The sequence below is a fragment of the Sapajus apella genome, unplaced genomic scaffold (genome assembly GCF_009761245.1).
Source record: "Sapajus apella isolate SASKATOON/1434 unplaced genomic scaffold, GSC_monkey_1.0 scaffold161, whole genome shotgun sequence".
NCBI lineage: Eukaryota > Metazoa > Chordata > Mammalia > Primates > Cebidae > Sapajus > Sapajus apella.
Window position 1 is genome coordinate 1,266,810 of NW_022437101.1, and position 27,987 is coordinate 1,294,796.

Here is a 27,987-nt window from a genome sequence, read left to right on the forward strand (position 1 = left end):
TGACATGGATTATTCGAAAGTTTATTGTTAGTTCCTAAGAGTTTGAGGATTTCTTATCTTTTTGTTACTGATTTCTAGTTTGATTTCATCATGTGTAGAGGATACATTCTGCATGTTTTTATTTATTTTAATTTTTTTTTAAATTTTTATAGCCAGAGATGTAGTTTATCTTGGTGTATGTTTTGTGAGCAATTGAAAAGAATGTGTGTTATCTTGTTGTTGGGTCAAGTTGTATACCAATGTGAGTTACTTGAAAATTTTTTCGAATTAAATTTTGATTTCTTTATTGTATTTTGAGTGTACCTCTTTGTGTAGCTTTTTAAATAAATGGAGGAATTATCCTCCATTTATAATGTAATAGTTTTAAATATTTTCTCAAAACTCATTTAAAATCACATCAGACAGTGTTATAATTTTTGTTTTAACCATCACCAATAATTTAGAAGTCTCAAGAGGAAAAGAATGTATATTGTATACATTCATATTTCTGTTGCTTGCTATATTCCTTTTTTCTTCCTGGTGTTTTAAGATTCCTTCTTTATCATTTATCTTCTGTTTAACTATTCTTATAGGGTAGCTCTGGTGGTGACAAATTCTCTTAATTTTCCTTTATCTTAGAATATCTTAATTTACCCTTTCATTCAAAGGGGTATTTCTTCTGGATATAAGATACTGTGTTGACAGTTTTTTATTTTCAGCACTTGAGAAATATTGTGCCACTTCTTTCTTGCCTCCATGGCTTCTGATAAAAAAAAAATCACTATTATTTAAAGACTTTCCTCTGTAGGCGAGGCGTTGTTTCTCTCCTGCTCTGTTTAAGAGGTTTTTCTTTGTGCTAGTTTTCAGAGGTCTGCCTATGATGTGTCTTGACATGGATTTCCACAGGGCTGTCTTGTTTGGAATTTGCTTTGCTTCTGAAGCCTGTAGGTTTATGTCTTTTGCCATTTGGGGGATTTTTTTCAGCCATTATTTATTTGAGTAAGTTTTAGGCACCACCTGCTTTACCCTTTCTTTCTGATATTCTGATGACACAAAGGTTAAATCTTTTGTTATAGTCCTATAGGTTGCTAAGACTTTGTCCATTTTTCCCATTCCACTTTCTCACTGTTGTTCAGAATAGCTACTTGCTATTGTTCTATTTTCCAGTTCACTGATTTTTTCCTTTGTCCCTTGAATTCTGCTGTTGAGTTCATCCATTGAGCTCTTTTGTTGTATTTTTAGTTCTAAAATTTACATTGGGTTCCTCTTTATATCTTCTATTTCTCTGATAACATATTCTATTTATTAACAGAGACTCCCTAATTTTTTAAAAATTTGTTTCAGAATGTTTTTAGTTTGTAGTTGTTGAAGCATTTTTATGATGGCTGCTTTAAAAATCTTTGTCAAATAGTTCTAACATTTCTGTTATCTCACCGTTCACATCTGTTGATTGTCTTCTTTTCAGTTTAAGATTTTCCTGGTTCTTGATGTGAGTCAATGTCATGGGACTCTGGATCTTATTTTTTCCCTAAATATTTGTTTAATAAGCAGATTACTTATATATAATTCATATAACATACAATTCACTTATTTAAAATAAACAATTTAATGGTTTATAGCAGGGACTGTCAACCCCCAAGCCATGGACCGGTACCTGAGCTCTGCCTTCTATTGGATAAGTGGTGGCATTAGATTCTCATAGGAGCACAAACCCTATTGTGAACTGCACATGTAAGTGATTGAGGTTGTGTTCTCCTTATGAGAATCTAATGCCTGATGATCTGTCACTGTCTCCCATCACCCCCAGATGGGACCATCTAGTTGCAGGGAAATGGCTCAAGGTTCCCACTGATTCTATTTTATAGTGAGATATATAATTATTTCATTAGGTATTACAGTGTAATAATAATAGAAATAAAGTGCACAATAAACATAATGTGCTTGAATCATTCTGAAACCATCCTCCCCAACTCCTTACCCCCAGTTCATGGAAAAATTGTCTCCCACAAAACCAGTCTCTGGTGCCAAAAAAGTTGAAGACTGCTGGTTTATAGTATATTCCCAAATATGTGCAACCATCATAGTAATCAATTTTATAACACTTTATAACCTCAAAAAAATACTCTCTATTTTTTTTTATGGAGTCCTGCTCTTTCACCAGCCTGGAGTGCAGTGGCACAATCTCAGCTCACTGCAACCTCCTTCTCCCTGATTCAACCACTTCCCCTGACTCAGCTTCTTAAGCAGCTGGGACTACAGGCACGTGCCATGATGCCCAACTTATTTTTTGTATTTTAGTAGAGACGGGGTTTCACCATGGCCAAGATGATCTCTATCTCCTGACCTCATGATCCCTCTGCCTCGTCCTCCCAAAGTGCTGGGATTACGGGCATGAGCCACTGCGCCTGGCCAATACTCCATACTCCTTAGCTATCACTCTTCTAGCCCCTATCCCTCTAGTCCTAAGAAATCACTAATATACTTACTCTATAAGCATTTCATATAAATGGAATCATGTAATATGTGGGCTTTTCAAATTAGCTTCTTTCACTTGGGATGTTGTTTTTAAGGCTCATGTATGTTATAGCATGTGTCAATACAGCATTCTTTTTTTATGGCTAAATAATATGCCATCATATAGACACACCATGTTTTGTTTATCTGTTCATCAGTTGATGGACATTTAGGTTGTTTCCAACTTTTGGCTATTATGAATAATATTGCTGTAATCATTCATGTATAAGTTTTTTGTTGGACACAATTTTTATCTTGGGTGTATACCTGAGAATGGAATTGCTGAATTGATAGCAGGATTTTATTTAATCATTCAAATAACTTTCAGAATGTTTTCCAAAGTTCTACATCATTTTACGTTCCTACCAACAGTGTATTAGAGTTTCAATTTATCCATATTCTCAATAAAACTTGTTATATTATCTAAAATTTTGATTCTAACCATCCTACTTGGTTGACTATCTCATTGGTCTTGTTGTGAGCTTTAATTTTTATTTCTCTGATGACAAATGGAACTAAGCACCTTTTTACCTGCTTATTAGCCATTTTAATATCTTCCTCAAAGAGCAGGATATTTTTGGATCCAGTGTCCCTTTTTAAATTGGGTTATTTTTCTTTTGGTTATTGATTTCTAAGTATTTTTTATATATCCTAGATGTGAGTACCTTATCAAACATGTAATTTATAAATATTTTCTTTCCTTCTGGGGGTCTTCTTTTTACTTTCATGATAGTGTCTTTTGAAGCACAAATTTTTAGTTTTGGTGAAGTCCAATTTATTCTTTTTGTATTAGTCCATTTTCATACTGCTGTAAAGAACTGCCCAAGACTGCGTAATTTATAAAGAAAAAAGGTTTAATTGACTTACAGTTCTGCATGGCTTGGGAGGCCTCAGGAAACTTACAATCATGGCAGAAGGTGAAGAAGAACCAAGACACCTTCTTCACAAGGTGGTGGGAAGGAGAAGTCCTGAGCAAAGTGGGGAAGAGCTCCTTATAAACCATCAGATCTCATGAGAACTCACTCACTATCACAAGAATAGCATGGGGGGAAACCAACCCATGATTCAACTGCCTCCACCTGGCCTCCTCCTTGACATGTGGAAATTATGGGGATTTGGGGGATTACAATTCGAGATGAGATTTGAGCGGGAACACAAAGCCTAACCATAACACTTTTCATTGTTGCTTATGCTTTTGGTGTCAAGTCTAAATCTGACAAATGCCAAATCTGAGATCATGCAGATTTACTTTCAAGTTTCCTTCTAAGAGTTTTATAGTTTTAGCTCTTATATTCAGGTTTTTGTTTCATTTTAGTTATTTTTGTCTGTTATAAGGTAAAGGTTTAATTTTATTTATTTTGCATATGGCTATTTAGCTTTCCCTCACCATTTGTTAAAAAGACTGTTCCATCCCCATTGAATAGTTTTGGCACCTTTGTAAAAACAAAATTGAACAAAGGCAAATTGTTTTATTTTTGGACTCTCAATTTCTTTTCTTTGATCTGTATTTCTATTCTTATGCTGGTGCTGCACTGCCTTGGTTACCATTGCTTTGAAATAAGTTTTGAAATCAGGAGCTATAAGTCTTTCTACATTCTCTTTTTTTAAAATATTGGTTTGGTTTTGGGGGTCCCTTGTAATTTCATATGATCTGGAGGATTGGTTTTTCAATTTTTGCAAAAAGGGTCATTGGAATTTGATAGGGATTGTTAATTCTGTAGATGATGTTATGTAGAATTGACATTTTAACAATATGAGATAGTGTTATCATCAACATGGGATGTCTTTCTATTAATTGAAGTCTTTAAAAATTTATTTGAGCAATGTTTTGTTGTTATCAACGTACAAGTTTTTCACCTTGGTTAAATGTATTCCTAGGCATTTCATTCTTTTGATGATGTTATAAGTGGAATTGCTTTCTTAATTTATTTTTTGGATTGTTCATTAGTGGTGTATAGGAACACTAATTAGTGTTAATAATTAGTGGTGGATTTATGTGTTTTGATCTTGTACATTGAAACTTTGTTTAATTCATTTATTGGTTCTAGTAGTTCTTTTATGAATTATTTGGAATTTTCTATATATAGAATCCTACTGTCTGTGAAAAAAATGTTTTTCTTCTCTTTCAATTTGGTTGCCTTTTATTTCTTTTCCTTGCCTAGTTGTCCTGTCTAGAACCTTCAATACATCGCTGTCTAGAAGTGTTGAGAGTGGACATCCTGTCTTGTTCCTGATGTTAAGGAACATTCAGTCCTTCACCAGCAAGTATAATGTTGTGTAATGTTGCCTGTGGACTTTTTGTAGTTACCTTTTATGCGATTCAGAAAATTCTTTTTTCCCCCAGTTGGTTGACTTTTCGTTTTGTCATAAAAGAGTCTTAGATTTATGTCCATTTTTTTCAGTGTCTGTTGAAATGATTATGTGGTTTCTGTTATTTGTTCTATTTTGTGGTGTAATACATTAATTATTTTCAGTTGTTAAGCCAACTCTGCATTACTAGGCTAAATCTCACTTGGTCATGGTATGTAATTCTTTTGTATGTTGCTGGACTCAGTTTGCTGATATTTTGTTGAGGATTTCTATATTCATATTTATATGAGAGATTGGTCTGTAGTTCTCTTGTGAAACCTTTGTCTGTTTTCTGTATCAGTGTAATAACTGGTTTCATAAAACTTGTTGGTAAGTGTCCCGTCCTCTTCTAATTCTTGGAAGAGTTTTTGAAAAACTACTGTTAATGCTTCACTAAGTGGTGGTTAAGATTCAGCAGTGAAGCTATCAGGGTCTGGTGTGGGCTTTTCCTTGGGGGTAGGTTTTGCCAATGTTGTTGTTTTACTAATTCAATTTATTTTCTTGTTATTGGTCTATTCCAATTGTCAGTTTCTTCTTGAGTCAATTTTGGCAAGGTGTGTCTTTCTAGGACTTGGTTCATATAATCTAAGCTATTTAATTTATTGGCATAAAATTGTTTATAGTATTTTTTATAATCCTTTGAAAAAATTCAGTAAGGTCAGTAGTAATGTCTCCTCTTTCATTTCTGATCCTAGTATATTAATTTAAGCCTTTTCTCTTTTTTCTTTATTAACCTAGATAAAGACCACCAATTCTGTCAATCTTTCCAAAGTACCGGATTTTGGTTTAATTAATTTTATTTATTGTTATTCTATTCAGTAATTCATTACTTTCTGCATTAATATTTATTTTCCCCCTTCCTCTGTTTGCTTAAGATTTAGTTTTCTCTTTTTTTCCCCCAGTTTCTTAAGTTTCAGATATTGATTTAAGGTATTTCTTTTTTTCCGAATACTGGCATTTACAGCTATGAGTTTCCCACTGTGCTCTGCTTTAGTTATAGCCTGTGTTTTGGTATGTTGTGTCTTTATTTTTATTCATCTCAGAAAGTTCCCTTTTGATTTCTTCTTTGACCCATTAGTTACTTAGGAACACATTTTTTTAATCTACACTTATTTTTGAGTTTGTCAAATTTCTTTGGGATAGTTGATTTCAAAATGTGTTCCATTGTGATTAAAAGACATGCTTTGTATTATGTCTATTCTTTTGAATTTACCAAAGTTTGTTTTGTTGCCTCAGCTTCCCAGCCCCTTGACCTATTTGAAAATTTGCATATATCTCAAAGTCCAAGAAATATAAAAAAGCAAAAATGTTGGGCATTTTTGTTAATAGCAGTAATAACTCAGTGAGTTCCTCTTCAGAATCTTGGCTCCTCAAATCTCAGCTCTCTTGGTAGCTCTCTGCTGTCTTAAAGTAGATTGTTCAAATCTCTGTCTTTTCAGTCATTCTTAGGAGGAAGGTTGAGCTGCAAACTAGCTCATCATAGATGGAGATGGAAGCAAGCCTTAAACATATATGTGAATGTATTCATATGTGAGTGTGTCAGCATAGGTGAAGCCTGTATTTATATGAATCCAATTGACCAACAAATTCTGCAACCATTATTTCCTCTATCAATTCATCAGTATAGAGAAGTTCTTATCTAAAATCACAACTATTGCTCACGCCTCTAATCCCAGCACTTTGGGATGACAAGGCAGGTGGATCATCTGAGGTCAGGAGTTCAAGACCAGCCTGGCCAACATGATGAAGCCTGTCTCTACTAAAAATACAAAAATTAGCCAGGCATGGTGGTGGGTGCCTGTAATCCCAGCTACTTGGGAGACTAAGGCAGAAGATTCACTTGAGCCCAGGAGGTGGAGGCTGCAGTGAGCTGAGATTGTACCACTGCACTCCATCCTGGGTGACAGACAGAGACCTGGTCTCAAAAAATATAGCAAAATAAAATAAAATCACAACTATCATTAAGCTGTGACTTGTTTTCTCCTTTCTCCAGGATTTTGTGTCATGTATAGAGAACTACAGAAGAAGAGGACAAGAACTATATGCATCTTTATACAAAGACCATGTGCAGGTAAGAAACAAAACACAGGCTTTCTCTATATAGTAAGCTGGAATCCACCTTGAAACTGAAAAATAATCTCAAGGGCTTTCAGTTTAAGTTCTGGATTGCCCATCAGGCTTGCACTGCATTGGTGTTTTTCATTTTATCCTAAATGCAATGGGTTGCCATTGATAAGGCAACCCATTGCATTTAGGGTTTTGAATTCTAAGTCTGCCCCTTCCTATGACTGGGTTCTAGCCTCTGTGTGCTTATCTGTAAGCTGGAATAATTTCTCCTACCTGTGAAGATTTAAGAGCAAGTGTGAAGCACACAGACTTGTGGCTGATAGGAAATGGATACTCCATGTGTGGTTATAGAATAGTTAAGAAGTTTATTTTTATTTGGTGTTACTGTTATTAACAAAAAATTAGCATATTGCTAAAATAGAACACATCATGCAGTCTTAAAACCCTGTTGAATATATTATTTACTCAACAATTTCTTTGTCCCAAAGTCACTGTGAGGTATAAAAAGATACTCCTGTGTCTTGAAGATATTTGAAACTTATAGATGAAACTCAGAGTAAAGAAATGCCCAGAAAACATGATGAGCTCAATAATAGGATGTTCCCCCACTGGGAAAGGAGTGATTGGGTGTAAGGAGCCATTAGTGTGCCCCGTGTGGGCTGCAGATCAGGAAGGCTGAAACATGGTGCCCAGTGCCAGGAAACAGAAGAGACACTAATCATCTGAAGCTGAGTTGCCCTAATTTCCCCCATAGAAGCCCACAACATGCTCCGGAAAGACCCATTCATGGATGTGCAGCCTGCACCCCAGAAACACACAACCTAGCAACATAGCCTCCTAGGCTCTCATGAGTGATGGGAGCAACAGCTTATCAGACAGGACACTTGTGAGAAAGGAGGTTTGGTGTGTACAGGATGTGCTCATGACTGTGATGGTCAGAGGGACCAGCAGGCATCTCTAGTTTCTCTGAGTGCACAAGCTGGTTTTTCACAGACCCTGTGGTTGGACAAGGGTTTTCTCTGTGGGCACCTACCCCACTCCAACATTGCTGACTGTGTTGCATAGCTGGGTAGGGGGCCTTGCTGGCTTATTTGGGTGTCATCTGTGCCTATTGGACAAACCATTACACATCAAGGACCTACCACAGGGATTGACAGATTTCACTCAAGACTAGCAATATGGTTGACAAATTTAATTCCCATTGAGGGACAAATAAGAGGAATCTTACAGGATTGCATCCTTTATTGGTGGACATCCTCATCACCACTCCACCGTTTTGAGACCGAGGATGCGGTTTATCTAAACTTCCGAATTGGTATGTGATCTAGAGTGCCTGGGAGATACAGTTACAGCCCAGAGAGGTGCCCTAGGGTACTTCGTGAAATTCTTTTGAAATTTATGAGATTATAGGTTTGCGTGGGAAGAATGGGACTCCTTCAGCAGAGGCTTCAAGCCCAGAAGAAAGGAATCCAGCCACCTGGAAGGTTAGCCTGTCTCATCTTCAGCAGCAGGGCTGACTGGAGTTCAGAAGGGACTTGAGAAAGTTGTGCAGTTTTCGTGTTGATTGAGGTATTTTTGATAAAATCAGTATTTGGAAGCTAATCCACAAGGATACTTTCTAAGTATTTAAATATTAAAGACAGGTGGTTTTGATATTTGGAAAAGTGCAGATATAATAACCATCTGCCAGAGATAATGGGATGTGGACCATTGCCCTACTTTTCTAAGGGGCAGTATGCTTTCCCAACAAAGGCGCAGTCCACTTCCAGAAGTCAGGTCCAAACTCTGGACAGAGATCAGGCTTGAGAAATCTGCCATGTTCTTTGAGGACAGCTTCTCCCAGGTGCACCCAATGAGGCCCTCCGAAGAAGAGGAGATTCAAGGGCCTCTGCCCACAGGCCAGCCAGTAACACACCAGGCAAGACTTGTCTAACTGGGCACTTTACCCACAACTGAGAGGTGACTGGAGATGACAGCAGCCCCTGGCACCACAAGGCGTCATTGCCTCGTGCTCTGGAAGTTACCCAGAACATCGTTATATCCCATTAATATCTCAACAGAAAATCTTGCAATTCAAATAGTTTATCAGCCAAATTTCTTTTTGGTGAAGAAGTTCTGGCAAAACGTGGCCTCTACAGTCTGGCCCAAAGATTCCCCTTTGCCTTGTCCGCGTTATCTGCATTCTTTTCTCTGTGGCCCAGCCTCTCTTGCTCTGTCTGTTACATACTTAGGCCATCCAGTTCTTATACTGAATCTTCATTATAATTTGAAGAAATGACTTATCCTGACTACACAGTCTTTACTGGTCGGAGTTCTTTGTGAGACGCCTGAAGACTAGAAATGGCCACTGTCTTCTATCCCTTTCTCTTCCAGGGCCTCTAGTTTCCACTTCTGGTTCGGTCTCTATCTACTCATTGAGTATTTGTCACAGCTCTCTCAGATGCAAATATTGGAAGCTCAACTCATACTGCCATAGGCAACAAAGAAAATGTTTTGTTTTACTGAAGAATCCAGGGAAATGCAGGTTTCAAGCAGCACTGGATCAAGTTCCATGCTCTGCTTCCTCTGTGTGAGCTCCTGAGGGTGCCATTCCCAGCCCTAGGGGGTGGTGTCTATCAGCCCATCCTGTAACCATTCAGACAACTCAGATTATAGAGACTCAGGTGAAGTATTCATCTCCGAAGCCTGGTCAACCCCACGGAAGCAGCAGAGACTGAAAGTAGGGAAGGGCTGGGTTTCCAAATGTTAATCTAAGTGTTGCTATCCAAGGGTTGCTGTGATTAAAAAATTATAGCCAGTCAAGTGTGGTGGCTCAGGCCTGTAATCCCAGTACTTCGAGAGGCTGGGCAAGAGGATTGTTTGAGGCCAGGAGTTCAAGACCAGCCTGGACAACATAGCAAGACCCCATCTCTTAAAAAAATAATAGTTAAAAAGACATTAGCCAGGCATGGTGACACCTTTAATCCCAGGTACTTGGGAGGCTGGGGTAGGAAGATTGCTTGAGCCCAGGTGTTGAAGGTTACAGGTTACAGTGAACTATGATCATGCCACTGCCTTCTAGCCTTCTAGCCTGTATGACAGAGCAAAAGACCTTGTCTCTGAAAAAAAAAAAAAAAAGAAATTGTAGTTGTCCCCCAGCATAATAGAATCCCTGCCTGTGAGTCTGTGAGCCTTAAGTATGGCATTTAGCCCACCTACGGTTTGAATAGAAAGAGAGCCTTACACTGTGCAGGAACATGGGCATTTCAGAGCATCTTTGCAGGTTTGGAAACTCAGGACTTTTGCTATTTAGTCATCTGACATTCTCCATCCTGGGCCACATGTAACTTGCTACCATGGACTAAATAATCACTTATCTCTCAGGGATCACACAATTGTCTGGCTACAGGTACTCAAGACAAACTGTGTGATCTGTGTTGAAGACTCAGACAGCTGTGCATCTTCAGGTTGCATAGGTGGAGACTTGGGGTGGAGATATGTTCTTGAAAAATTAATTTGAAGCCAAGGCTGGACAACCCAATAGCTTGGGATTATTCATCCTCCATGAAGCTCCATATGTTACTACAAATGCAAATGTACAAATCTTACTACAATCTCCTGGGAACTGAAATATTTCCACCAAACAAGTGTTCATTCCGTGTGACCAAGTCTCTGTAAAAAGTTTTGGATTGTCACTTGGATAGTCATTATTTTTCTGGAGGCCTTTGTTTTTGAGATAGGGAGGGTCTTACTTTGTGGCCCAGGCTGGAGTACAGTGGCATAAATCATAGCCCACTGAAGCCTTGGACTCCTGAGCTCAAGAGATCCTCCTGCCTCAGCCTCCCAAATAGCTGAGAGTACAGTCGTGTACTGATGTGCCCAATTATTTCTTTAATTTTTGTAGAGACTGGGTCTTGCTATGTTGCCCAGGCTGGTCTCAAACTCCTGGCCTCAAGCAGTTCTCCCACCTCAGCATCCGAAAGCTCTGGGATCAGAGGCATGAGCTATGATGTACATCTTGGAGTTTTTTATTAACCAGTTGGAGTACTACATAAAATGCTAGCACTGTTTGGGGTATGAATTTAAGAACTGTAGGGAAACAAAACGATCTTGTTTTGAAATAGGATTAGCTTCATTCACAATGATAACACTGACTACTTAAGCTGAATAAGGTACCATATTAAGCTCTTGAAAATATTGTCCCATTTAATCCTTCCAGAAGCCCATTATTTTATTATTATGGTACTGTTATTAACCACATTTGACTGATGAGGAATTTGAAGATCCTCCAGATTGAACTGCTGATGATTCACAGAAACATGATGGATGACCAGGTCCATCAAATGCCAGAAACCACCTGCTGAGCACTGTCCCCTGCCCCCAAGCCATGCTTTCATGGGAATGCCTCCGACAAGTTCAGAGAGTAATTTACTCATTTGAAACGACCAATATTTGTAAGGCCTATGTCTAAAAGTCTTCCAGTATTTTAGAAATGCTAGTAGAAACCATGAACTCATAAAATAACAGCCACTCACAAAAGAATCTAGCTCTCATCATCAAGGAAGGCTTTGGAATCCTACAGACCAGGTTTAAATCTCTGCTTGGCCACCTGTTGGCTTTGGAGAAGGCACTTCTCCTCTGCAGACTTAGCATCTTCATGGAGATGATGGAAAACACTCCTGGTACCACTGGGTAGAGGAAATGAGATAAAGCATGTGCAAGACTCAGCCTAACACATGATTATGAGTGTCTTTCCTGTTCACGTTGTTATGCTTCTCGTCATTAGCATTCACCTTTCCATTTTCTGAAAAGATTAAATTTGGGACAAATCCCCTCAAGTGTTTGAATAGTTGCAAAAGTTTATACTGAAAAGTTGACTCTACTGTCCAAACTGAATTGAACTGCTTATTTGACAGGTTATGGTTGAAACTTCAATGTGGTCTATAAAAGCAGTTTGTGGTATCTATGTATTTTTAGAAAGGTTTGAGTCATACTCTAGCAGCAAGTGTGACAGTCAGAGACCACAGATGCAAACCGTGAGAATCTCATAGCTATTAAGTGGGACTGTTTGCATTACTATGAAAGATTTTAGCTCCTATGAACATTCTAGAATCTCTGAACATTCTGGAATCTTATAATCTTAGGACTGAAAGGCCCTTAGACATCATTCAGGCCAAGTCTCTCACTTAGTTAGAGATTCTGAGATCCAGAGATGGGAGTGACTTGCTCAAATCAACCAATTTTCTTGACAGCTGCTAATTCCCACAGTGCAGACCACTGGAAAAAGTACATTCAGCCTCATTTTTGAAGGATGAGACTGTGGTGAGATTCATGTCCATTTTGTAAAATAGCCGTACAGTCCACACTGATGAGCAGCTACAGGAACTTTCTGCCCAGCATCAGTAGCCTCATGGCTCTGAAGGCCAAAGGGCAGACAGCATTCTCTGCCCCTAACTTGGATTAAGAGATCTTAAAGTTGAGCAACTTTAAGATCTGAGGTCCTGACTGCAGTGGGTTCTGTACACATCCTGAGAGTGTAGAGAGACAGTATCTTTCTCAAACAATCATGGGAGACTTGACCTATTCACCCAGGAGGTTTGGGGCCAGGCCCATAAGGCTCATAAGGCAAATGTGTCCAGGATGACTTTGTTTCTGCTCCCCAGAGGAGGAAATGTGGCAACATCAAGGCAGCCAACGCCTGGGCCAAGATCCGGGAGCAGCTTTTTGGGGAGTTGGGCTTGTGGAGGCAGGGGGAAGAAGCCACGCCCTGTTCCCTGTGGGAACTCGACTGGAGAGAAGGACCAGCTCGAATGAGGAAACGCATCAAACGCTTATCTCCACTGGAGGCTCTGAGTCCAGGAAGGTGCAAGGTAGGAGTCAGGTGCAGTGGGATGGTGCTGGTTCCAGGTAGGGCCTGATAGGAAAGCAGTTCCTGAGCTTCCCCATCGCATGTTGCTTTTCCAGGCTAAGATAACACATACAGTTAAACGTAGGAGAGTCCCAAAATTTATTCTCAATGTCATTTAAGAGGAGAAAAGCATCACTAGCCGTCCTAGGTACACAGCAGGAACACTATACCTACAGCCTGAATGAATGGTTAAATAGTGAATGTTGAGTGGGTAAGTGGTTCTTACCTTTGTCACGGACACAGCCCTGCACTGCAGTCCACACAAGTCCTGTGGAATCATCTGGATGCCAGTGTTTGGAAAGGGTCAGGGGATGGCTCTTGTCTACGCACACGACTTACTTGTTATTGGACAGTTCTCACCCGTACTGCTATGAGCATTACTGCGAATCCCACAACAACTTTTACGATGAAAATCTCACGAGCTTGATTGTTTCTGCAGTTTTGAGCTGTTCGTCTACTTGTTCCAAACAACATTGACTTTCCAAGCAACAGAATCTGGGTAGTCCCTGTGAGTTTGCTCTAATGAAGCTTGAACTGTGTCTCCAAACTCCTATTTTGGCTTTTAAAAGACAGTAAGCCAGCTGGAGTCATTTTGTAGGAGATATAGAAAATACATTAATAGTTTTTCATGTCTTCATTGAATGATCATAATTTAAAATATCCTCAACGGCAGCCTTCCAAATACTGGAATGCTGGATTTTTCCTTCTGCGTTTATCACGAGTAACAATGTTGAGTTTATTCTGGGGTCTCTAACTTCAGCATATTTTACTCATGCTAAAAATCATTAATAAAACCGAATGAAAAAATTATATTTCATTTATTCAGTAGACACGTATATTTTCTACGTATTGTCAATAAACGTTTGGTGGTAGGTAGTATTTTCCCTCACTACATTTCTTAGGAATTGGAAGCAGGAAAAATAAGTAGCCTGCTCACTGTGCTGGTGACAAAGCCAAGGACTGGCCACGAAACCTGGTCTCTGGTCTCTGGCGCTGTCCAGCCCTGGAGCCTCCCCTGGTCACACCTCCACGGTGGCCCACACAGAGCCATCCAGGATGCTATCTAATCCCATTTTGGCATCTTCCTTGGTAATTACTGTAAGTCTTACTTACTGGAAGATTGTGGGTTTTTTCCCCTTTGACTCAGGAACATTAATACTTGCGTTTTATTGTAGTCCTTTAGGATTTAGTGTTTCTCTCCCTTTGCATCTGAGTCTTGCATAATTTGACGGGGTCACATTCATGTGTGTGTTTGTCAATCTGGAATTGGTGGGGGGGCGGTGAAGCATATATGTAGCATCTGGGATTTAATTTTTCTTTTCTCTGTCCTTATTTTAGGAAAACCAAGACAAAAGTGATCATATTTCTCAAGCAAATGCTGTAAACCAAGGTATTCAGTTTATCCATTTTTTCCTTTAATAATTAAGCTAATTATTGGTTTTATTTAATATTTTATTAAAGATATTAAATTAATATTTTAGAAGAGTAAAATGTTATTGTAAGCAGCCCTGAGACTCTTTTTATTGTTACTGTGCTTCCAGAAAGAAGAAAAGTCTATTTCAGCCCTAGACACTTGTTAGGAGAAGCATTTTCTACTAAGGTTGCAACAATAACAATTTTTGGGGAGAAACAGTCTTGTCAATTTCCTATACCAGGGAGACCTTAAAAATGCTCCCAAACAAGTTTTCTTGTGCTGTCACCTAGGCTGGAGTGCAGTAGCACAATCACAACTCACTGCAGCCTCAACCTCCTGGGCTCACATAATCCTCCTGCCCCAGCCTCCCGAGTAGCTAGGATTACAGGTACACACTACAATGCCCAGATGATGTTCGTATTTTTTGTAGAGACGGGGTTTCGCCGCATTGCCCAGGCTGGTCTCCAACTCCTAAGCTCAAGTGATCTGCCAGCCTTGGCCTTCCAGAGTGCTTAGATTACAGGTGCGAGCAACCACACCTGACCAGTGACTGCTTCTTAGTGCTGATCAAACTTGTCTCATTTCCTGACTAAAGGATTTGCAATGAGCTCACTACCTTGTGTGTCTGCAGTAACGCAAGCCCAGAGTGAGGATCCTGGGCTCTGATTCCCCAGGTGATTTGGGGTCTTACTGTAGCACAGAGCATGGGATGACACTGTGATACCTGTTTGCCTCTCTTCTCTCCACCCCAAGCCCTATGACCCTCACATGAAATGATTGTCTGCCTGCTCCACCTCTCAGAGGTGGGGGTTGCAGAGAGTGCAGTGGTGGAAAGCATGAACTGATTAGTTGGTGGACAATGGCCATGGGCTTCTGTGTCCTCTCACTCCATGGTGTCTCTAGTATGCACCCTGATTAAGGAACTCAGCCAAGGGAGAAGAAAGGCCCTGTGGCTTACCACCCCACCTCTCCTATGCATCTCTACCTACAGAAGTGTTCTCCCTGCATGGGGGAAAGATGTGAGGGTTTTTGTGAGCAGCAGACACTTTCATTCATCTAGATGTGAGACTCCCAGGTGGGGAGGAGATCAAAGAGGAGAGCTTCTCGACACATAAAAAATGGCCCATAGCCTGCCAGCTGTGTAGTCAAGTGAAGTGTGCCTGCTCCAGTCAGATGATGCTCAGGACAGGTGATGCTCAGGACAGGTGGAGGAGAAGCAGGATCTGGAGATCTGCAAACTTGCATGCTTAGCTTGGATCCAGGTGTACCCACCCAGAATTGTCTCAGGAAGCAAATGACTGCAGAATAGTACAGTTGTGATAGTGCAGAAATAGAAACATCTCATCTGTCAAAAATAGGAGACAGATTAGTTGAGTATGAAACTGCTATATAATAGAATATTACGAAGCCAATTAAGTTGTTCAAAGGACTTTTAATAGAATTGGGAAGTGTTCATAATGTAATCTTGATTGGAAAAAATATTAGAGAGGAAAAACTGTGAATGCATTATTGTTCTTATTATGTTCAAAATTGCACATGTGCATGTGCTTATACCTGTAAGTACAGAAAAGATAATGGAAGTAAATGGACCAAACTGTAAATAGTGGAGCCAAATAGACTGGAGATGAAAAGACCAGATCCTGGCCTCAGAGAGACTTTATTCAGATTCTACCTCTAGTTCTTAGACAGCCTATGACCTTTTACAAAATAAATAGCCTGTTTCAATTTTTCCATTTGTCAAGTGAGGATGAAAGAGTATCTCTAACCTAGGTGGGAAAACATTTTAAAATGTCATCAGAAATATCCGTCACAGAGAATGGAGTTACTAAATGGTAGCTCTTATTGTTGGCACTATCTCTGAGTACATGGGTTAGATTTCTTTTATTTCTCACAACTTCATATCTGTTCCAAGTTTTTTTTTTTTTACAATAAAAAGACATTGTTTTTATCATTAGAAAAAAGCAGCAATATTCAAAGAGCGAATGAAGTGAAGTTGAGAAAAAGCAAATCGTGGCTGAGCCTTTAGGGAGTTGCTTTACTGACTAACGAGGGTGAATCTAGAAATGTTGTCCTGTGGTCACCAGAAGTGGCAGAGCAGCTAGGCCTGGGCATAGCTGGGCCCTCCAGGATGAGCCAATTGGAAGGTATTTTGACCACACCCCAGGGTGCCCCAGATGTGTGGCGTCCATTTCCAGAAGCAGTGGAGGGGCACAGTGAGAGATCCGCACTCTTCACTTGGCTCTGGAGCCTTGCTGCTCCTCACTGACGTAAGCAAGTGCTGTGTACCAGCTCTCACCATGGCAGGTGTCTCCTGTCAACACCGTGTGTCCCTTTATGCTGCTGCAGATGAGCTGACATCAAGGGAGGCTGAGAGTGAGCCGGACGAGGTGGGGGTGGACTGCACCCAGCTGACCTTCTTCCCAGCCTTACACGAAAGTCTGCACTCAGAAGACTTCTTGGAACTGTGTCGGGAGAGACAAATTATTTTACAAGAGCTTCTTGATAAAGAAAAGGTAATATACCCCACTGCAGTGTCCTTTAAGATTTTTGAGTTATTTGTTAAGATTGTCAGACAGGAGAAAACAAAGCTTTCTTCATTTACATGGGGAATGAGATTTCCATTTGCTATGAAAACTTTCAACACAATAATCAGTGAGAAAAAGGGTTAGGTTCCTAAATGTGTTGGCCCAGAGAATGGGTGCAAAGGGAAGTCTATGCACCCTGCATCTAAAAATTTAAAAGTTATACCTCAAGCTAACAAACTTAAATGAAAAATGCTCTAAGGTCCTACTTCAACCTTCGTAACAAACTGAGAGGCAAGTTTCAAGTTGAGAATTCTTGACCTTCTCGCAGTTCAGCATCTTGGCCTCCTGCCTGTGGCCTGACTACCCTGAGAGGTTCCACACCTTGAGGGGTCTTGAGCACATGTGTTTGGACACCCCAACCCACATGTCCACACTGTCCCTATGCCTCGGCCTCACCTTGGCCACCACTCAAGCCTAGGGGTAAGCACACTTGTGGCACCATTAGCCTTCAAAAGGGTGGCCCTGGAGATGAAGTGCACAGGCCCAGGAGGCAGGCTGGGACCAGGTGGCAGGCAAACCTGGGGTCCCGGGTGCCTGGAGCTGGGTTGGTGGAGCCCCACCCTTTGTGTGTGTATCCTGTTGGCCTGGCTGGCAAGGCCCCAGAGAAGGACCCCTCTTCCTCAAGTCTAAGAATGTGTTGGAAGATGGAGCAGATGTCTTAGAGTAGAACCGGCCTGAGTTCTAGTCCCAACTTGGCCGCATATTAAACGGCACGTCACCTAACCTTTGTCAGCCTCCGTTTTCTCATCTTCAGTATGGAGTTCTGGCTACCATCTGATAGAATTTTGCTCAGGTTTAAATGGGGAAATGGAAGTCCAGGGACTAGCTCAGAGCCAGGCATAAGAGAGGTGCTCATCAAAGCGGAGTTCTTTTCCCTTTCTGAGGATTGGGTGGTTGAAGGGTGGTGGGCCTCAGGGTCTCTGGGTGAATCGGGCTTTCCAGTAGGGATGTAAATGAAGGAAAGACCCATAGAGGAGCAGGCAGGCTGGGGCTGGGGGGCCACAGGGGACACACAGAGATGAATGCATGGGAGCTAGAGGCTAGTCTGGCCCCAGGATGAATGAGAGTGGATCTGAAACAAGGCCTACCTACCCTTGAGTAGGTAGGCCTTGGTTTCTACCTCCTGAGGGAGGAGCCTGGACATCCAGGAGTAGGTCCGAAGCTCAGAGAGCCTGGGAGGGCATGAGCAAATGACTGCTACAGAGTTTTCAGCGAGTTGCTTCCCTGCTTTCAGGTTTGGGTCATAGTTCAAGCGGTGTGGTCCTATAACACTGCTGTCTTTCTTATACCTGCATAACCAAAGCTTCCAGATGCTTCTTGCATCACCTCCTGCCTTGCTGCTGGCACACAGAGTGACATCAGCACTTCACCCATATACCTCTGTCACTACTAATCCTTCTTACAGGAGGGACTCCTGTTGCCTGACCACAGGCGTGCCTGGAGCAGTCAGTCAGTCAACACAGATGAATGACATGTTAAGTTCATGTGCATTTTATTTTGATTATAGAAGTATTATATGCCTACTGTGTGAAATTTTGATAAATGGATATTAAAATCTATAACACACATGTACGCATAAGTGTGTATTCATAGTATCCAGTTGCTGAGGACTAACAGCAGATCATAACAGTTGGGATATATCAATATATTAATATGCTCATATAGATAGATGGATATTTAGTAAATACCTTGTCCATTGAAAAAACAGCTAAGACGTCACTGCTTTCTTTCCATAAAAACTTTTCTTTGCTTTATGCCCTTAGAGGAGCAGCAGTTCTCAACTGGGGGCAACTTTACCCCACAGGGGTCCCTGGCCATTGTCTGGAGGTATTTTTGATTGCCATGGTCAGGGTGAGAGGGTGCTCCTGGTGCCCGGTGGGCAGAGGCCAGGTCTGTTGCCAGGCCCCTACATTGTCTATGGTGACAAGGCTGAGCACTGTGTCAGGAAGGATCCACAGTGAACAGATGTCATGCCCCAGCTCCGCTGACCTTCTTTCCTGATTATGTGGCGTATCCATATTGGTTCTTTTCATTGCTTTGGTAAGAGAACCATGGCAGTGCTTTATATTCACTTTCTATTTTTGCCAAAAGAAATTACCACAAATGTAGCGATTTTAACGCAACACACATTTATTGTCTGGAAAGTCTGGGAACAGCGGGGCTCAGTTGATTCTCTGCTAGAGCCTCACAGGGTTGCAGCCAGGGTGTTCGCAGGGCCATGTGTCTTTCTGGAGCCTCGGGGAAGGCATCCTTTCCAAGCTCATTCCGGCGCCGGCAGAATCCAAGTCCCTGTTTCTGTAGGTCTGAGCTCCTGTTCCCTGCCTGCCGGCTGCCGGAGTTCATCTATTTCTTGGGGTACCCAACTCCCTTGCCCTGTGGCCCTTCCTCCTTTCACTTCCTGCAGCAGGTGGCATCCTTCTCATCCTTCAGGTCCTCCTGGCCCCCTCTGCCTCCCGCTCCCCGCATATCACCTCTCTGACTGACTCTGCTGCTGCTGCTGCCTAGGGCACAGGAGATGGCACTAACTCACACATAACCCAGGATCACATCCCTGATTTAAGAGCAACTGATTTGTAACCTTAATTTTATCTGCAAAATCCCTTCAGAGCAGTGTGGGTGTTGGATGGGACAGCTTCCTTGGGACTTCTCTGGAATACAGCCTACCACTTCGGCACCACTCAGGTTGCTGTCTCCCAGGGTGAGTCCCTAGCCTCCCAGGAGAGCTTCTGCAGGTGGCCTGACTCCCTCAGGCATCCAAGGCCAGCTGGGAGTTCCCACCCTGGCTGGACTAGAGTTTGTGGTCAGAGTCCTGAGCAAGTCCCGGCCCGGCCTCTTACAGCCTGCAGGCCTTTGACACTTGTCCTGTCCCTGAGAGTCTTGTTTCTTGCTTTCGTTGACTGTCCACCAGGTGACATTTCCCTCAGGGGTCTTGCTGGGGAGCAGGAAGGATCTGAAGCCCCCAGGTGACTGACTTTCCAGCCTCTGAGGCAGGACAAAACCAGAAAGGGGCTCTTTTCCCATCCGCTCCTCCCTGCCTTTTGTTTAAGCTTCAGTCTTCCTCGGCCCTCCTGTGGCTCAGTGGGAAGCTGTCAGAAACGCCGCACACAGTTTGCTGTTGCATTGGGGATCCCCAGGATGTGCAGACAGGAGCATGCGAAACCCAGCGGGCGATGGGAGGGAAGACAGTGGGAGCTGCCCTGCTTCCACTTAGTGCCAGGTGGCCAGTACCTGCAGGAGGGAGGGGCCAGCCAGGGACCCTGCGTGAGTGTCAGCTCCCGGCCCAGAGGAGGACTGGACAGGGTGATCCTTGCCATTATCTGGGCATCTGTCGTTGCCTTAGTTGTCTCTATGCACTTTATGGGGCTCTGCTTGCTGCCCCTGGCTTCATGGGGAATTGTGAGAAAGGCTGGACCCAAGCTGAGTTTCCGCAGGGCCAGTGAAGACAAACCACCAGGCACGCCTTCTCCTGGAGATGCAGGCCCGGGGACGTTGGGGCAGGGCACGGTCCCTGGTGAGGGGAGAGTGGAGGCTACAGGCAGGGTCAGGGTACAAACCCTGCCCATTTCTAATTCTCTTGCCCGCACTTACAGGCCTAGCGACTGGGTGAGTAAGAGAACCATTCCCAGCCTCCTTTCCGTCATCTTTAGAATGGGGATCTACTCCTGGTCTCACTAGTTTGTGGCAGAGATCCATGTGGGGCTGTGTCTCTGTCTGACACCGTGCCCTGTGAAGAGGCAGCTCTCAGCCACCGGTGTCTGCTATTATTGCTGTGGCTGTCGCTGGTCTTTTCATTGTCCCAAAGGATTTGTTCTCACTCTCCTGGAAGTAAGAAGGGACCTTGGAAGAACACTGGTACCTAAGGCATGACCTTGTAAAGTGAAGGATGAAGGATCCTGTTGAGAATGAGACTCCTGTGAGGCAAGAAGCCACATGTCTTGGGGAAAGGCTGCAGGGAGTGTTTGGCTAGATGGGAAACTCTGGAGGTCTCCATGGGTCTGCTTGTCCTGCTGAGATGGTGAAGGATGAGACAGAGGGTCAGAGTGGAGCCCATGAAGAGCCTGATCAGCTGGAATGGAGTTTCTGCAGAGTGCCAACACTCATACCAAATGCAAGGTTTTGGGAGAAAGAGGGAAGTTTCTAGGATGAAGCTGAGGCCTGGACTGATGTGCAGTGAAATCGAGAAGGTCCCTAAACAGAAAGCACAGGCAGGGAAGAACATAAGAAAGCAGACCCCAGGAACTCACATGAATCAGAAAATCCTTGAACGAGAGGAATGTCCTTCTGCTCTAGACTGAAGGAGCAGGACTCTGGCTGGCTGGCGGGACGTTTGGGACCTCTCTGTGGCCTGGCACTCCCCCTCCTCCTCATACCTCCTCCACCCAGGTTCATGTAGCCCCACGCCCACTCGCTCATGGCTCCCAGCCTCTGGGCCTCCTGGGTGAACCTGTCCTGGTGTGCTCCTTCCCAGCACACTCCCACCCCAGGGCATAGCTGGTGGCTCCATCCCCTGGGCCTGCCCCAGCCGTCTCTTATTGCCTGATTGATGATTTCTGAGCCTGCCTATGATTCCTCTGAAGGTACAGAGAGACTTGGGTTCCTTCGCATCCCTTCCTTCCCTGACACACAGGGTGTGTGCTTTGGAAGAACCTGCAGACCTGGTGAGCTTGGCCTGATGGGGCTGCATGAGTCAGGAGGTCCTCCAGGGGAACCAGCCTGCACACAGACCTGGGTCTGCTCAGGTGCCTCAGGACCCAGCTTGAGGGAGGGCATGCCCTGGGGGCACCTGGCTCATGGAGGAGCCTGCTCTGGGTTGGGGAGGGGCTTGATTGGACTGGAGCAGGCTGCCACACCACCACCACCAGGGAGGCAGAAGTCCATCATTTGTGCCCAGGAGGGCAGCTTGGCACAGCAAAGTGCATAGACTGGATTGAGAGCCTCATTCTGCTGTTTGCTTGTTGCTATTATTATTATTAGCAAAATGTGAACAGCTAGATGTCAGAGCCCTTGCTTTGTGTTAGCTTCACGCAGTCATTCAGCCTCACTGTGGCCCTGTGAGAGGTGTGTTAGTCCATTTGGTTGCTGTAAAGGAATACCTGAGATGGAGTAATTTATATTGAAAGAGCTTTAGTTGGCTCACAGTTCTGCAGGTTGTACACAAAACATGGTGCTGACATCTGCTTCTGGTGAGGCCTCAGGAAGCTTTCAATCATGGTGGAAGGTGAACGGGAGCCAGCACATCACGTGGTAAGAGAGGGAGCTAGAGAAAGAGAGGGAGTAGACGCCAGGCTCTTTCAAATAACCAGATCTCAGGTGAAGTCTCAGAGAACTAACTCATTCATTACAGTGAAGGTAGCACCTGGACATTCACACGGGATCTGCCCCCATCATTCAAACACCTCCCACTAGGCCACACCTCCAACACTAAAGGCCCCGTGAGATTTGGAACAAAACGTCTAGACCGTATCGGGAGACTTTATTATTTCCATTATAAAGATAGTAAAAACAGAGCCCAGAGTGGCTACTCACTGGATTGCTACGATTTGACCTCAGATCTCTCTTACTCTCAGTTCATATGTTTTTGCCTCCTCTCGACTGTCTCCCAACTCACTGTGTTGGGCAAGTTACAGACCTTTCCAGCAACCTACCCCTCAGCAGACTGCCCTTATTGCACGTGGAGTTGTAGCTCCAGGCCCCATTTGCTTTCTCTACAGCTGTTGTGGTTAAAGCTGGTGCAGGCGGGCCTTCAGGTCCCTCACCAACATGGCATCTCTGCCTATGATGCAACATGTCAAGCAGGTGCCTGCCTGCCCTCCTGCATGTGCCTTAGCCCCTGGTCCACTGTGGCCTTATCCCTGGACCACTATGGTTTTGTGTCAAGGATAGGAACTTGAGCCAAGGAAAGGAGGATGGGTGCACTGATTGTTGACCCATGAACATGTTCAAGCAAATATACAAAAAGTTTGTGCAAGGTGTGTGTGTGTGTGTTACTCTCATATTTTCTAGGCTTGTACCATTCATTAGCCTGTGTTGAGGCATTTTGTAGCAAGTATTGGTTGTAAGCCGGGACTTCCCACAATTCCGATGTCACCATGAGACCTTGTGGGCCTTGTGTTTTTTCTAAATTTCTAAGTGAAACATGCCCACAATAGGGGTATGGCAGGACTGTGCATGCACCTACGAATCCCCACCCCTCCCCCTGCTACCATTGCAGAAGTGCTTACTTATACGGCCTTTGCTGGACACACGGCAAAGGAGACTTTCCAGGGCGTGACTGCTTTCCAGGCATCTAGGTGGTGCGCCTCTGACAGAAGCCTCTGGAGCTGCAGGCACCTTCCTAGCCTTAAGGGATGCTGGTGGTGCCGGCACTAGGGTGGCAGCCGCTTAATTCATTTCTTTGTGTGAACATTGAAGTTCTGTTGCCTCCAGCGATACCTGAGATGGTAATTATTCAATTATTCTGTGCCACCTCTGCGTCATTGATTAATGATTCCCAGGACCACAAACGCATTTCTCTACAAACAGCTCCATTTGACTTGAGGAGTGCCTGATTTAATAAATGTTAATTGTAGGTCCATGTCAGTTACCACATGGCTGGGATGTCCATTGCACAGCTTCCAGAACCAGGCCAGAGTCAGTCCTCAAGTGAAGGTTTCCTTTTGTTATTGTTCTTTGATTACACGAAAAATGAAACGTGATTTTTTTTTCATACAAACTCAATGTAAAATATGAGTTTGACCTTGGTAGAAATGATCTGCTCAAAGGGAGAGATTTTTTCTCTGGACTGCAGAGAGTGGTATCTTCTACAAGCTCCTTCCAGGCATCTTTAGCTGAGGCTGTTTGTAGAAAGTGAGGGGGTTAACCTTTCTATGCAGTAACTCTCTGCCTTTCTGAATCTCCATGACTTTCTGAAATGCAAACAACACATGCCATCCTTACTTAATATTTCTGAGATGCGGGTTATCATACTTCATATACAAGGCCATTCCAGAACTGGCCCAGTGGTCTCCCTGGGCTTACTTCTCTTATCCACAGATACACATGTGCAAACACATGCACACACATACATGTGTGCATGCACACATGCACACCAGATGCATGCACACATATGCACACAGAGACACGTGTGCACATGCACACACACATATACACACCCCACTGATATTTTAATTATACAGAACTACCTATAGTCTCCAAAATGTCCAGCTGGTTCAAGACTTTGTGCCTTGGAATGCTCCTCCCTGTTTTTGATCTTCGTAACTCCTCACCTCCTCAGGAACCATTTCTCTGGTGTCACTGCTGCCCCCACTTCCATCTCAGCCTGAGTGAGACACACTCCTGGGTGTTTCCAGAGCACCTGTGCTTTCCCTCCCACACTGTACTGGGAGAGCTGATAGCCTACTCTCTCTGTATCCTGTTAGGTTGTAAATATCTTGAAGGCATGTTTTATTTTCTTTTGTGCCTCCCAGTGTGTGGGGCATATGCTAAACATTTAATACATACCTGTTAAATAAATGAATGAACAAATGAATGAGTAAATTATGAGCAATATACTGACATCAGATGAAAGCTTTTCTTTCTTAGTCTAGATGGTACCATGGGTCAGTTTCTTAGTGTATGGGCTTCAGATCACCAGCATCAGAATCTTCTGGATTGCTTATTAAAATGAACATTCTAAGGTTGCCCTACTCTGCACCTGTTCAATTGAAACGTCTGGGGATGTAGCCTGGGAATATGAATTTTATCAAGCTGTGCAGTTAGTATGTGATTCTCACACATACTAACTATTCAAATAAATGCCCAAAATCCTTGAGTCCAAGTTTTACAATATTCAGAGATACCCTGGCTAAATATGTGCTCTAATTTTAATCAGTTGCCAATGAGCAGTCCTTAGTGAAAACAGGTTATAGTGAGCATTGTGCCTTGAGCAGTCCTCGGGACTTATAAAATGTTTCACATTTCACTGGTGCAACCAAACAGGAGCAAAGGTATTAACATTTCCACCTGCTCTCCTCTGAGTCTGCAGAGAAAGATGGGAGGTGTGGCTGTCTGCACACTCTCTGTGGAAGTGACAGATGCAGGCAGGTAGGGGGCATCCCTGTTCCTTGTCTAAACCTGAGATGTACTTATGTAAAAAGATTCATACATTACATTCCTTTCCATATTTTCCAAATTTATATATATTTATATTTATGTATAACATAAAACAATAAAGAGATGCTATATCTCCTACTTATATAAAGATAGATAAATAGATACAGTTAGATAGATAACATCTCCTTATTGTTTTAACATACATTTCTTTGATTACTAGTATGACTAAATTCTCTGTCTAATTAAGAAAAAGTAGATGCCAGAGTTAATAGATGGACAAAAGAATGCAATTTATATAGCCTTTCCCTGTTTGATACTTGACTTTTTCTTAGCAGCCTGTGCTTTTCTAAAAAGTAAGAATACTTATTCCATATCCCAGTACCAACAGAATGTATTCAGAACAAGGTCAAGGCAAGCAGATAATGCAGGAAGAGGGCAGATGATAAATGGGAGCATGGCTAAAGCTTTCTTTGCAGCAGACTCACTAGCTGTATACACAAATGTAAGGGAATGCATGTATTGTCAGCTCTGTTACTGGGTACCTTCAGTCACCTCTCTGGACCTCAGTTTTCCCACCTATAAAATTAGGGTATTTCACTAAGTTGCAGACTACTGATGCTAGAGAAAACTTTAGAGAGCATCCAGTTGACCTTGCCCTTTATAGATGCACCCACTGAGGCCTGACTTTAGAAGAATGTGCTGGTGTGAGCTATCACTGAATGTCCCAGTAGACTGTTGTCTCCCTGCTATGGTTTGAATGTCCCCCAAAATTCATGTGTTGGAAACTTAATTGCCATTGTAACAGTATTAAGAGATGGGGTCTTTAAGAAGTGATTTCGCCATGAAATCGCGACCCTCATGAATAGTTTAATGCCATTATTGCAGGAATTGGTTCATTTTTATGGGAATTGGATCCTGATAAAAAGGATTAAGTTCAGCCCCATTTCTCTGTCTTGCACGCTCACTTCCAGCTTCCACCCTCCCACCATGGGGTGACCCTCACCAGATGCCAGTGCCATGCTCTTGGACTTCTCAGCCACCAGAACCATGAGCCAAATAAACTTTTATCTTTACAAATTACTCAGTCTAGGGTATTCTGTTATAGCAGCAGAAAATAAACTAAGACACCCTCCAACTTCAGCTCCAGTATTTCGTTGATTTCTGGACAACCTGTTTGTCATCATACACAGAGCTAGCTGTGGCTATTTTCTTTGTTATTTTACCCATCAAGAGTGCTAATGTATCATTCAGATGATCTTAAAAAAGCTCTACTTATGAAGCAAAAGTTCTGCTCTTTAAAGTGATCAATGAATCATGACATGAGGGATTTCTTAATTATGAGTAAACTTAGGGATGGAGCCCTCCTAGGGCTAATTTAAATGGAATAGCAGGTAATAGTTCACTTGGGTTCATTTTCTAGTTTTTAAAATGCCATTTCTTTTCCAGCAGAATCAATGTTTAAGCTATTAACCCAGCTCTCACCAGACATTTTTCTTGTGGTTTGGTTTATTCTGGTTGATACTTAAGTCTTCCCAAAAGGAAGCACCAGATCATAGGCATGTGCTCTGAGACCCTGACGCAGGCATCATGGAGGTTGTGGTGGGGACCTGGTGTCACGGGGAGAGGAGAGGGTTTGGACAGACATAGGCCAGGACTGGCATTGCAGAACCACGTCATCTCACCATGTGAACCTGAGGATGGGGGTATCTCAGTCTCATCTGTAAAAGGCACAACAGGAAAAAAAGTTTAAGCAGCCTGGCATAATTTTCCTAATAGTCCTGTTGGGAGTGTAAATTGGTGTCACCTTGTAGGAGGGTAATCTGGCAATGGCTACCTGACTTTAAAATGCCCACACCCTTGACCTGCAATTCTGCTTATAAAAATCGATTCTTCAGATTTACTTGTGTATTCAAAATGACTTACCTGCAAGGACAGCCATTGTAGCATCACCTGTTATGTCAAAACATTTGAAAGTGACCTGAATCAAAGAGGACTGGTCAAATAAATTGTAGTACATCCATTGAAGGGAAGAGACCACAACTATTAATAAGAATTAGACAGCTTTATAATAAATGATTTGGAAAGTTATCTAAGATGAATTGTTAAAAGTCTAGATGCAGAGTATTAAGTATATGAATATAAATATGTAAGTATATTAAAAAAGGAATATGTATAAACATGCTAATGTATTCACACAGTCTCTTTGGAAGAATATACAATAAAGTGGTAATGGTGGTTGCCCCTGGGGAAAACTACTAGAGAAGCTGGGGATGCCACACAGTTACTCAAGTCCCAGAGTAGACATTGATCATTTGTCCTCAACCAACCAACCCTTCTTCCCTCCCTCCCTCCTTCCCTCCCTCCCCCCTTCCTTCCTTCCTTCCTTCCTTCCTTCCTTCCTTCCTTCCTTCCTTCCTTCCTTCCTTCCTTCTTTCCCTTTCCTTTTCTCTTTCTCCTTTTTGCTTTCCAGTTAGTCCAGTAGCAGCTCCTTCTTGTTTAGATATACCCACTCCCTTCCCTCTGCATTCTGCCATCTCTCCCAGATCACTGAAATAGCAACATGACTGGGCATCCTCCTTTCAGTCTTGGCCCTTTCTAATGCCTTTTCCATCCAGCAGTCAGTGTCATCTTTTAGAAGTAAGCTCTTCCACAGCTCTCTGTTGCAACCACAATAAAACCCAATGGTCTTGCCTAAGACCACCTATGATGGAGGTACTCCTACTTTCTAACTTCATCTCAGCCATACTGACTACTTTTATATTCCCCAGATCAACCCTTCCTGCCTGTAAGCCCTTAACTAGATGTCCCTGTTCCTTGTTCTTCTCCAAGCTTTTCCATAACTTACATGTTTCCACCTTTCAAGTCTCAGGATCTGGGTAGAATAGTGCCCTCGCCAAGTTTCTCCCTATCTTTGTCAAGATCACTCTGGTTTTTCTCTCTTAGCATGTATCACAGGTTGTAATAGTTTGTTGGTTAAAATCCAGCTACTGGATTTTAAGCCCCGTGAGGGTAGGATTTTTGTATATATTGTCCACCTTTTCCCCAAAGCCTGCCTCAAGGCCTGCCATGGAGCAGAGGCTGAATACATAACAGATAAATAG

The 27,987-nt window shown here is 42.7% G+C and overlaps 1 protein-coding gene across 7 annotated transcripts in view; it reads left to right on the forward strand.

Moving 5' to 3' along the window:
- The window catches only part of WDFY4 (WDFY family member 4), a 310,404-nt gene that overhangs the window by 189,285 nt on the left and 93,132 nt on the right, over positions 1-27,987 (forward strand). For all 7 annotated transcript variants that reach the window (XM_032266899.1, XM_032266904.1, XM_032266901.1 and 4 more), the window contains 4 exons: positions 6,836-6,913; positions 12,552-12,758; positions 14,135-14,186; positions 16,557-16,723. In XM_032266899.1, coding sequence (XP_032122790.1) covers positions 6,836-6,913; positions 12,552-12,758; positions 14,135-14,186; positions 16,557-16,723 — 504 coding nt within the window. The remainder of the gene's footprint in view (positions 1-6,835; positions 6,914-12,551; positions 12,759-14,134; positions 14,187-16,556; positions 16,724-27,987) is intronic.